This window comes from Trachypithecus francoisi, unplaced genomic scaffold, assembly GCF_009764315.1.
Source record: "Trachypithecus francoisi isolate TF-2019V2 unplaced genomic scaffold, Tfra_2.0 Lachesis_group13, whole genome shotgun sequence".
Lineage (NCBI taxonomy): Eukaryota > Metazoa > Chordata > Mammalia > Primates > Cercopithecidae > Trachypithecus > Trachypithecus francoisi.
In genome coordinates this window covers 34475728-34487730 of record NW_022681458.1, presented here as the reverse complement: position 1 = coordinate 34487730, position 12003 = coordinate 34475728, and the positions used below count along the sequence as shown (strand labels likewise).

Sequence of the window (12003 nt, the reverse complement as noted above, 5' to 3'; positions counted from 1 at the left end):
CTCGAGGAAATGAGGAAGAAAAATAATTGTAATTTAAGGAGTCCACTTCATTTCTGATACAGAATAATCACAAAAACAAGTATATACTGCTGGCTTTTGTTCCCCCATAAAAGATAACCAGTGGGATATCCATAAGGCCACTCCTGTTTTCTGAGCTTCCCTCCTCCTAGGCTGAATCCTGCAGAGTTGCAATGGGAAGTCCTCCGTGAGCAGGTGGTCAGCATGAAGATGCATGTCGATGGTGACCTTATATTCCACTTTGAAGTTGGTCTTCAGCATAGGGCAGTAAACAGCCTGGAGAAGACCATGTATACAGGGACAGAGAGGCCCCTACAAATGTCCCCATGGCCATCTGAATATATGGAATCTCTGTGGCACGATGGGCATAGCTTTTTGCACACCCACAGGTCTCCACCTGCACCAGCTGCAGCCCCATGCCTTTCTACCACCAGCTCTCCTGTAAGCAGCTGCACGATGACACAGTTCATTGAGTTGAGGTGTTCTTGAATGAGAAATCTGGAGAACAAGGCTCTCTTTGATATTCTGTAAGGTTGCAGGTGTAATCTGTGAAGTCCACAGGACTTGGAGTCAACTTCCCCTCCTGAAGAGCAGAGTGGATGGTAAATTCACCAGCCTTTGTCAAGTCCTTGGTCAACAGAGACTACCTCACGTCACAGCACAGTGTATACTGAATGTCTGATAATAAGTCTCATACAGAGTTTTGTTACCCTTCACATACAGAAGAAATGCCAAATAAATTTGTCTTGCCATTGGGAAATTTCCCTGGCTTCATCCTTTCTATGGCACTGTTGATAATCTGGATAGGTTTAATGGAATTATAAAAAGCTTCAAACACACCCACACTTTTGGCACTGAGCAGGGGGATTGAAATTCCTTCCGGTGTCAAAGACATTACTCGACGTGGGACTGAATCCTTACAAGATATGACCACCACACTGGAGAGTATTTCTCCAGCATGAGAAACTATTTGCTCTTCCATCTTGATGGCCAGGGAGGTCCCTGTTTTGAATTCTCCACAGCAGCCAACACTTCTGGCCTCACATCAAGATTTTCTTATCAATTTTCAGGGACCCTTTTTATAGCATCATTTGTCTTATTACCGAAAATATTTTTCTAAGTCTAGGGCTAATTTTTAATTTTGTTTATAGTATCATTTACCATAGCAAAATGTTTAAAATTGCGTGCTATCATATACATCTGTTTATTCCTTCATAATGTTTTGTTTTTCTCTCTTCCTTAGGAGATATTCTGCTATTCTCTAATATTTATTTTAAATTCTTTTTACATTTAAATTTCAATCAATTTGGAATGTATTTAAGTATATGGGGCAAAATAAGGGCCAATTTTCCTTTCAAATGGATAGCCAATTATGCATTGTTTTTCCATGAATTGAAATATCACCTTTATCACGTATTAGGTTCCCATATATGTTTACATCAGTTATTATATTTTGTATTCTCATCCTTAGACCTACATGTTCACTCCTGTTTTATACTATATTATTTGGTCATAGTAGTTTTGTAGTAAGTGTTAATATTTGTTGTATTAACATCTGTTCTTCAGATATTAACATCCCTTCTCACTATTCTTCAGTTTCATAATTTTACTATTCTTGTACAACTATTCTTCCAACATACCTTCAAAATTATTTTATCCTATTTAGAAAACATTGTGATTCTATCTGGAAATGCATTTAATTTAAATACAGTAGATTCTCATTATTCACAGTACTTATGCTCTATAAGGCCACCATGAACACTGAATTAGGAAATACTGAACCCATTGCTCCTAGAGGAAATACAGAGTTAGGTTCCTACAAGCCTCTGGCCACAATATTTTTGTCAACCAATCAATGCACAACCTTGTTTTATGTGTTTCTGTATAAAGACACTTTTAAAATACGTATTGTTGATTCATTAGCATTAAATTCATGGTCAGCAGCAATATAAATCATACCTGAATGAGCTTATTTAACACGTGTATTTTTTCATCAAGGCACATCGCAGCCTTGCTGTACTTAGGAATACTAGATAGCAATTTAGTACCATGCTTTGGGGCCATTTGCAAAAGTAAAATTGCCAATGAAAAGCACAGATATGCAAAAATCATGACACAAAATAGACACAAAAAGGACACTTGCTTATAGTATGAGGGCTGAAACAGTGACACAGAGCACTGTCCGGTTTGACCTTAGCTGGGAACACGTGCATCAGGCAACTCAAAAATTTTTCGCCACTCTGCTCATGTCTGCAAAAACTGAAAAGCACCATGATTGTTAATTTTAGGATTACAAATAAATTTTTGCAAACAGGCAAATTTGTAAGTATTGAAGCAAATAACAAAAATCAACTATTAATTTTTGGAGCAGGTACATTGTTACGCTAGTCTTCTCATTTAGGAATTTGGTATTTTTTCCTTTTGGTCAGGACTTGTTTTCTGTACTCAATAAAATACTATACTTTTATTTAGGTCTTGTATCTTTTTTGTTAAACTTTTTGTAGTTTCTTTTAAAAATAATTTTTACATGTATTTTGAATGAGGTTTTTATAAAATTTCTAGCTGGTTATTGCTAGTACAGTGAAGAATTTTGTATATGTTTATTTTATTTTTCTGCCATCATTTGAAGTCTATTAATTCTAGTAATTTTTGCTAGAGTTACTTGGGGTTTCTTGGTAATTCACAATTAAATTAGCTACAAAGAGAAGTACTTCTGTTATTTTTCAGCATTTTAATTTTCTTTTTAACTATATTTTCAAGAACTTCCTGAAATATTTCATAAGACTGATGATATTTGGCATCTAACTTTCAATTCTAGTTTTGTAAATGAAAGTATTCTCAGTGCAAACTAGCATATGTAAAGTAAATAAAACCACATCAAAAGGGAGAAGGCTTATTACCATGCAGATTATTTGCTGAATCATTGAATGAATTCAATATTATCATTTGGCAATAACCATTAATCTCTTAGAAGATGGTCAGTGCTAGTGTGCCAACATAATAGATATCAAAGATGTGTTTTTTACTATTATTACATTGTGATTTAGTAATATTCCACATTCTTTTCTCCTAGATCAGCCATAAATCAGAATTTCTGAACTCATCAAAGTCTAGGGTACACTGAAAATTATTACATAAGAATGTTATTTTGGGGAACAACTCTATTGTACTTGGGGTGGACAGAGTACAACACACTGACATTTAGAGAACCTTGGCTTTGTACAGCCCTTGCAATTCCCTTTCCTCATCTCACCTCCGGAAATACTACTCTGGGAGTAGAGAGGAGAGGTTATCCCAGTTAACAGGCAAAGAAACTGAGCCATAGAAAAGTGAAGTGACTTCCTCATGGCCACACATATGGTTAGTTGAGGGCAAGTCTTCTGTCTCTGTTCCAGGTTCAGTCAAACTTCATTACCTTGTTCCAACACTCCTTGACTCTTTCCCACTACATTCTAAAAGAGCTCATGGTTCACCTTATCTATCCATCCATCAATCCCTCCATCATGCACCATACATTTTATTATTCATTCAGTCGGTCAACAAATATTTATTGTGCATTTATCGTATTCGGACATTATAGATGCTGGCAATACAACTGGAAACAGTGGACATTCCCCCCCTCATAGAGCTTACATTATAGAGAAGGGCACAGCAATAAATAATAAATAAGTAAGACAGAGGATGTCAGAGGGTGATGAAGTGCTCTGAAGAAAAATAAAGCCAGCAAGGATAACTGGGAGTGCCAGAGTGAGGACAGGGGTTGAATGGTAAATGGTTGTCAGGAAAGGCCTGCAGGATGAGCCTGCATTTGAGCAAAGACCTCGGTGGGTCTTTGGGAGGTGAGCAGCCAAGCCATACAGGGAGGTGATCTAGGGGTGCCAATCCCCTGAGGTGGCAGCATGCCTGGTATATTCATGGAGCAGCAAGGAGAGCTGTGAGGCTGAAGCAGAACAAGTCAGGGAGAGGTGCAGAGGAGGAGCAAGAGCTGGTGGGGAACAGCGTTTATAGGGCCAGGCTAAAGGCCACTGGAAGGACTGTGGCTTTCTTGGAAGAGGGAAAGTCACAAAAAAGTTTGTGCAGAGGAGTGACATGATCTGGCCAAAATTTGAAAAGTGTCATCCTGCCCATGGCACCAGGATTAGACCATGGGGAGACCAAGGAGGAAGCAGGGGAACCAGTTAGGAGGTCATGTGACAATGCGGGAGAAAGGGACCAGTAAGGTGGTGGCAGTGGAAATAGCAAGACTCACTCAGAGTTCAAATCTATTTTGAAGGTACAACCAACAAGATTTGCTGATGGATTGAATGGTTTGCATGACTTTATGAGCTAGGTGGTAGAGCTGCAAGAGGGAGTGAAATCAGGTTCCTTGATGGAGCTTTTAGCAAAATGAGAAGGCAGACAGTAATCAGATAGTTAGATAAATAAATGTGTAGTTACAAACTATGACAAATCCTTTAAAATAAAGGTGTAAGTCTTAAGGGTGGGATAGATCTGGCTTAGTCATGTGTGGGGCAGAATCAGGGCTGGAACACAGAGACTGTGGAGGAGGAATGAAGCTGGAGAGATTAGCATGGTGGACCAAAAGGACCAAGACTAAGTCATGTTACAACTTTTCATTTTTAGCCTAAAAATAATGGGAAAATGATGGAGGAATCTGATTTAAGGAAGGCATGAGGGTTTGGAGGGGATGAGTGTGTGAGACGTGCTGTCATGTTTGTCAAAAATGTGTAAAAGATCAGTCTGGCTTCAGTAGCCAAAAGAAATGCAAATAAGAGTATGGAGACTGAGCACAGTGGCTCACATCTGTAATCCTAGCACTTTGGGAGGCCAAGATGGGCAGATCACTTGAGGTCAGGAGATCAAGACCAGCCAGGCCAATATGGTGAAACCCTGTCTCTACTAAAAATACAAAAATTAGTCGGGTGTGGTGGCATGCACCTGTAATCCCAGCTGCTCAGGAGGCTGAGGCAGGAGAATCGCTTGAACCCAGGAGGGAGAGGTTGCAGTGAGCCAAGATGGCGCCATTGCACTCCAGCCTGAGCATTGCAGCTAGACTCCATCTCAAAAAAAAAAAGAAAAAGAAAAAGAAAAAAAAAAAAAAAAGAGTATGGATCTTTGTGATGTGACTATGGGAATATAGAAATTTAGGCAAGATCTCAAGTAGCCAATATATCCAGATGATTAACATTTTATCATTACTTTCCTAGTGAAAGGTGAAAATAGCTGGCTTTAAGAATAAAGATAAACTGGAACCTGATATCTTTGCTTTTATTTTCGAATTTAAATTCTATGTGCAAAATTAAAGATATACATCAAGATGATATCCAAATTCTCTAACTTTAATCATATATTGATAACAACCTGATAGGTAAATGTGACATAGGAATAATAGATAGCATCTAATTGTGAGGTCATTGTGTACTTTAAAGAGTCATAAAAACATATTTTAAAATACAGCAATCTTTAAAGCAACAAAATGACCACAGAAATAGGGGTCTGGGACTGAAATGGAGATTTGCTGCTGGATGTCTGAGAAAAGTTTAGAGAATTACAAAAGAAATTAACAAATGAATACCAATCTGACTTAAACTAGTCTACTCTTATACTCCCGGTAGGCAAAATGGATGTGAATAAATATTTCTTTTTCTCAAAAGTATGATGAGGCTGGGCATGGTGGCTCGTACCTGTAATCTCAACACTTTGGGAGGCTGAAGTGTGACATTACTCGAGGCCAGGAGTTTGAGGACCCCCCTGAGTAACACAGTGAGACCCCATCTCTGTAAAAAACAAATATAAAAATTCAACGCGAGCGTGGTGGTGTGTGCCTGGGAGGCTGAGGTGGGAGAATCGCTTAGGCCCAAAAGTCCAAGGCTGCAGTAAGCTATGATCATGCCACTGCACTCCAGCCTGGGCGACAGAGTGAGATCTTGTCTCAAAAAAAAAAAACAACAAAAAAAGTGTTTCCTTTGTCTTCTGCTATTTTAAATTACAAAGAAGTGGCTACTTCAAAAATGAAAGTCACAAAAACCTTTTAAAAGTCATCTTTAGGTTGGTGATCAGGTATGTGATGCATATACTGGAAGTGGCAGGCTGTGCCCCTCTGGAGCACAATTTGGCATTCAACATTTTGAGGATTAACCAAGTTCGCAATTTTTTATTCAATGATTTTCACTGAGTGAGTTTTCCCTTAATAAAAACATAAAAATAATCAGATAAATGTATGCATAGGGATGTTGACTCTAGAATTTTGGGGGACAACATGTGGAAATAGCCAAATGTTCAATAATGTATTGCTTTTGAATTGTGGCATTTTCTTACAAGGAAGAGAGTAACGCCGTTAAAAGCAATGTTTTGGGAACTAAGAATGAAAAATTGTATCTATAGCATAATTCCTGTTTTGGTTAATCCCTGTTTCACACTAAAATGTGAATAGCACTCATCTGTCAGTGGTGGTAGGCTGAGTATCTTTCTTTTCCTTTTTTTTTTTTTAATAAAGCATTAATTCTGGATTAGGCATCCAAAAGCAAACCAGCAAAAACTAGGAATATAACAAAGTTATTCAAATATTCTAATATTAAATATCTTCTTTGTCTTTCTGATGGTTTCAGTTGTAGAAATAACTCTAAACATCTGGATGAGTCACCAAAAGATCTTGTGGCCTCTTAGTTCTACTTTGAAATTAAAGGCCCTTTTTAGAGGAAAAAAATATCTGAAGTCCATCCCTCACCTGCCTCCTGCCTTGTCTAGGACCTTCAGCATTAGACAGATTGCTGACTGGTTACCATAACACCCAGGGCCCTGGTCGGCTGCTCTGCGGGACCGGCCGATCCTCGCAGCCACTCACCTGGCCTGTGCATGGTGAGGTATACCCTTTGGATTCACCTGGTCCAGCAGCTGCTGCCTTCTCGCCGCTTCTTTCTTCCTACAGCGCCTCTGAAGAAGGTTGTTTCTGAGGGTCCTGAAGAGAAGTTTTGTATTCTGCATCGCTGACATCTGCTGAAAGAACCAGCATTTTTAAAAAGTGTCAGATCAGTCTATGTATGGTCTTCTTTCCTTACTTGGGTGGACTGGCTACCATGAAAGTTTTTGGAATTATTTCTCTTAAGTCCTCAGAAAAATAATCTTACCTCCTTCTTGTCCCTGGATTTCTTCACATTCTCATAGAGATAGCATAAGTCTCCAAATTAAATACCCCAACCCCCTCAATAAGTCCTCTTCCTTAGAGTAACCCAGACATTTGGCATTCTACACCTAGAGGAGGGCATCAAAGAGGATTAAGCCTGTGGTTGCTCACATTTAGGGTTGTAATAACTCGTGGGTTTATCTCCAGTGAAATACTCACACATTCCATTCTGTCTACAATTTCAGTGGACTCACAGGCCACCTGAAATCCATTTATTCACCCCAAGTTAAGAACCTCTACCAAAAGGAAGCAAAGAAGGGATGAGATGTCTCATTTTAAGGGTTTCAGCACTTGACATTTAAAGCATAATAACAAAGTGGCCACATGGTGTCACTCTAACATCAACAAATCCAAGACTTTTAGCCATAGGAAGGTAGATCCTAGGCCAGTGAACCTGAGGACCTGGGTAAGGAAATGCCCACTGGAAATTATTTGGCAAGATTCAGGCACTTGACCTTTGTGGGCCATTCATGTAAAGGAGAGAGGGAGGGAAAACTATCCTTGGCAAAGTTAATTAATCAACATCCTTCGCTATTGTGGTATTTGAGGGGGTTGCCATCTGTGTGAAGAAACTTACTCATTGGAATTTAGTAATGAAAAGAAAATGTTCTTTCTGGGAAAAAATAGAATGCTTTTTGCTTAAAATGTACTATGCTATTTCTCTTCTTACAAAGAACTGAATTCACTTGCTAGGTATTTCTAATTTTAAAAAATTTGAAAGGCAGCTGTGAAGTTTTAGCTCTATACTTTTTCAGTCAACATTGAGATAATAATCTTTGTTTTTTCCTAAAGAAGAAATATTTGAAATTTAGGGTTCAGGAAAAGACATGTTAAAAAAGAAAAATTCTCCAAAAATATGTTAGTAACTAGAAGTCTTGCTGCATCATTTTTGCCACACCAGAGCCCATCTCTTTTCCATCTGTACTCATTTCCAGTGCTTCTCCCTCTAACTCTTCACTGACATTTTCTAGTCCAGAGTATCTGATCAATTACTGCAGACTAAACTCTGGACTTTTCTTGTGCCCAAAAACTTTATTGAGATGTACAACGTGAAGAAAGCATACTTATATTGAGAGATATTCAAGGTGGAGTTTGCCACTTGCTTAGTCTTAAATATTGTAATGTATGACAGGAGCAGAATCTGTGGTTTCACTGGAGGGAAAGATTTTTTCACAGCTATAGCTTATACTGAATTGATTAATGAATAGTTTAGTATGTGACATTAAATATTACCTGAACACAGTGCTCAACGACAGGATGAGACTTCTGATGGGACTTGCTGTGAAGACCAGATAAGAAACACATCTGGCAGATGTCGAAGTTGAGACACTTCAGACAGCGGTATCTGCCAATTAAAATAGAAGCACAGTTGGCCGGGCGCGGTGGCTCAAGCCTGTAATCCTAGCACTTTGGGAGGCCGAGACGGGCGGATCACGAGGTCAGGAGATCGAGACCATCCTGACTAACACGGTGAAACCCCGTCTCTACTAAAAACTACAAAAAACTAGCCGGGCGAGGTGGCGGCGCCTGTAGTCCCAGCTACTCGGGAGGCTGAGGCAGGAGAATGGCGTGAACCCGGGAGGCGGAGCTTGCAGTGAGCTGAGATCCGGCCACAGCACTCCAGCCTGGGTGACAGCGCGAGACTCCGTCTCAAAAAAAAATAAAATAAAATAAAATAAAATAAAATAAAATAAAATAAAATAAAATAAAATAGAAGCACAGCTTACATCACTGGTAGATGAGAAAAAAAACATCCAGGTGGAGAATGAGCACCCCAAAATATACAGAAGATGTCCGAACTACCAAATCAGTGTAAAGTTTCTCCTAAACTATAGGATTATTAAATGACTCTAATGCATTTATTTACTCAAATAAATCTTCATTTTAAAGTATTTTCAAATGGCATTATATTAATGCCGCATACGCTATGGTATAGAGGTCTGATTTATTTCCCAAAATATGAAGTGCCTTCTACATGCAGGGTGCTGTGCACTACAACCTTTAGGATAAACCCTTAAATCTGCAGCCATGTTTTGTGCAGCTGCACAATGCACTCAAATACTTTGAATTTAATAGCTAAGTTTAAAAAATAGATTTCAATAAAATCAAATTTTGGCTTTCCTTAAACTTTTGGAGGATATGATAATATTGGGCCTGTATTCCCGCATGGTGTTGGGAAAAATTAAGCCATAGATAACAGATTTAAAAATAAGCACTCATCATTTTATAGGAGTCTGTATGTAGGAAAGATGTAAGTGGAGGAGGGGAATTCCTCACCATACCCAAGTTTCTGGACCCATCAACATTGGAGAGTTTTTCCTGATGAGAAATGACAACCTTAAATGCCTTTGTAGTCAGAAGGAGAGGAGAGAGTCTTGACACACTCTGGTTAGGAGGGGTGTCCCATAATACTCAGGAAACTATTGCGATGTTAGTGGGGAGCTAGTGAGACCTAGCAATCATCAGTTAGTAACTTTTAAGGATATTTGAGTGGGACCATGTTGTTTGTCTATAAAATAACAGGGAGCTATACATTTTTCCCCGATATGTAAATTCTCTTCTCTAACTGCAGTGTGTGAGGTATAAAGCTCTGTCCTCGTATGGTGACAGTTGGTGAGAACCAGGCGGCAGCTACTCCTTTTAGACTGGACATACAGTTCTGAGCTAGCCATAGTCTCTACCTGTCCTATTTCCTTCATGTACACCGCTTGCCTTGCCTTTGAAGCATCTGGGTTTTCAACCCCTATCTTAAAAGTTACAAAAAAGAAATATGACAAGATTCCAGTGTTCTTAAATTTCATATCTTGCAGCAAAACTTTGACATGGAAGGTTGAAACTTCCAGAATTAGGCAATGTGTGATTAAGTGCCCAATGAGAGGCACGGAGCAGAGGGTTATAGCAGGGAGGCAGAGGGAGAGCTCTATGGGCTGGTGTGGTCTGGAAAGTGAGACTCATGCTATACATGGAAAGCTGGGCTGGAGATTAAAGCAAAGAAATCCCAAGTAGAAAGAAGAGGAGGAATAAGGCAACGAAGATTGGGATGAGTAAGAAGGGTTTAGAGGGCATTGAATCTATCAGACCTGCTAATTGCCCTGAATAACAGCAGGAAAAAACCTTGGAAAGCTTCTGAGGCCAGATGGCAGAAGGTTTGATGGTCTGATCCATGTCATTTAGAGGCAGAGCAAGAGAACATAAATACCTTGAGATCGCCCCTCAACTACTTTTGTTCACTGCTGTACTTCCAACCCTGAGTCCCATGGCAGGATATTAATAAATAGTGTGGGATGATATAATAGCAGCTAGCATTTTTGTGCATGTTCTATGTGCAGGCAGTGTACATGTGTTGACCCAGTTAATCCCCATGGAAATTCTTTCAGGTATTCTCACAATTACTCTCATTCTGCAGATGAGGAAATGGAACTAAAGAGAGTTTATGTAACTTGCACAAAGTTACACAACTACTTAGTAAGTAGTAGAAGATTTTGAGTCCCAGGTTACTATCTGAATTGATGGCCTGCCATTTTAACTACTAGAATAGACCACACTATTCTAGAATAGACCACCACTCCTCAAGGCAGGAGCCCTGAGTTTGAATTCACGTACCATCATTACTACTTATAGCAGTTCTAATAGTTGAATTGGAAACTTAAGCTCACTTAAGTTTAGGAGAATGCCTGGTGCATGGTAGGTTTTTCAATGAACGTTAATTGAATGAAGTTGGATATATGACTTAGTTTCTTCAACTAAGGAAAAATGGAGCTAGCAAACCCTATCCTCCTGGCCTTGCAAAATTTTTGGAAAACTTTAAAAGTTGTTTAACATACATTAATGGGAAGACATTCACTTTTTCAACGAAGTGTACAACATAATAAACTATTGTTATAAGGATTATTTGATGAGCCATCCATGCTGGCTGCTTTATCAAGCATTAACTAGACGGCTGTGACTGGCTTATCTAGGATAATAAGCTGATCTATCCTTAAATTTGTTCCTCTGTGCTCTGCAACTACCTACAGGTGTATGAGAATGGTTATTGTGGGGAATAATGAGATTGGCCCGTTGTTGATGTTTTTACCAATATAGAACCCAGGTTTTCCCCCAATTTCATTTCAACCTTCCATGGCTATCACAGAGCAAAAATGTCACATGTCCTTCTAGAATTTAAATCTTGGATTAGGGCCACTCTATGGTCTTTGCACCTTCTTTTTCTTTAGAAGGCCAAATCTTTGTCCTCTTCCTGCTACCTGCACATCTGCAAGTGCTTCTCCTCTAACATGACTTTCTTCATCTCCCAAAAAACCAAAGCTACTAGTTGAGTTTTTTGAGATCCCAAAACACAAGTTTAAAGCTAAGATTATAATATATCCAGGCAATTTTTAATAGAATCAGAAGTTTAGAGCTAAAGAAGTCTCAGACATCATTTGTTCTACCCTGCTGAATTTTACTAAAACCAAAACAAAACAAAAAACAAAAAACCCAAAACTGAGGTCCATAGAGGTTAAATACCTTGCCCAGGTCTCCCAGCTCTTTGTATATAGGACACCTGTTTATTGCCTTGGGTGTATAAGAGGAAAGATGGTTTACACGGAGGCATTTTAAAGAAATTCTGTTCTCATTCTCAACAGATATGTGAGGTATAGCATTTCTTGGCCTCTAGCCTTTGCCATTTTTAGGGGCGACTTAAGTAAGTCACTCAAATTCTTTGAGACTCAAATTTTATCATCTATAGAATACAAATAGTATCTGCTTTATGTTACATATAATAATTTTGAAAAATATGTCGATGTAAAAGTTGTGTTTTA

General features: G+C 38.9%; 1 protein-coding gene and 1 pseudogene across 1 annotated transcript in view; both read right to left on the bottom strand.

Moving 5' to 3' along the window:
• Window positions 1-12003, bottom strand: part of DYTN (dystrotelin) — a 75142-nt gene that overhangs the window by 43659 nt on the left and 19480 nt on the right. The window contains exons 8-9 of the mRNA XM_033230551.1: window positions 8435-8546; window positions 6863-7011 (exon numbers count right to left, since the gene is read on the bottom strand). Coding sequence (XP_033086442.1) covers window positions 6863-7011; window positions 8435-8546 — 261 coding nt within the window. The remainder of the gene's footprint in view (window positions 1-6862; window positions 7012-8434; window positions 8547-12003) is intronic.
• Window positions 34-2964, bottom strand: LOC117095203 (annotated as a pseudogene).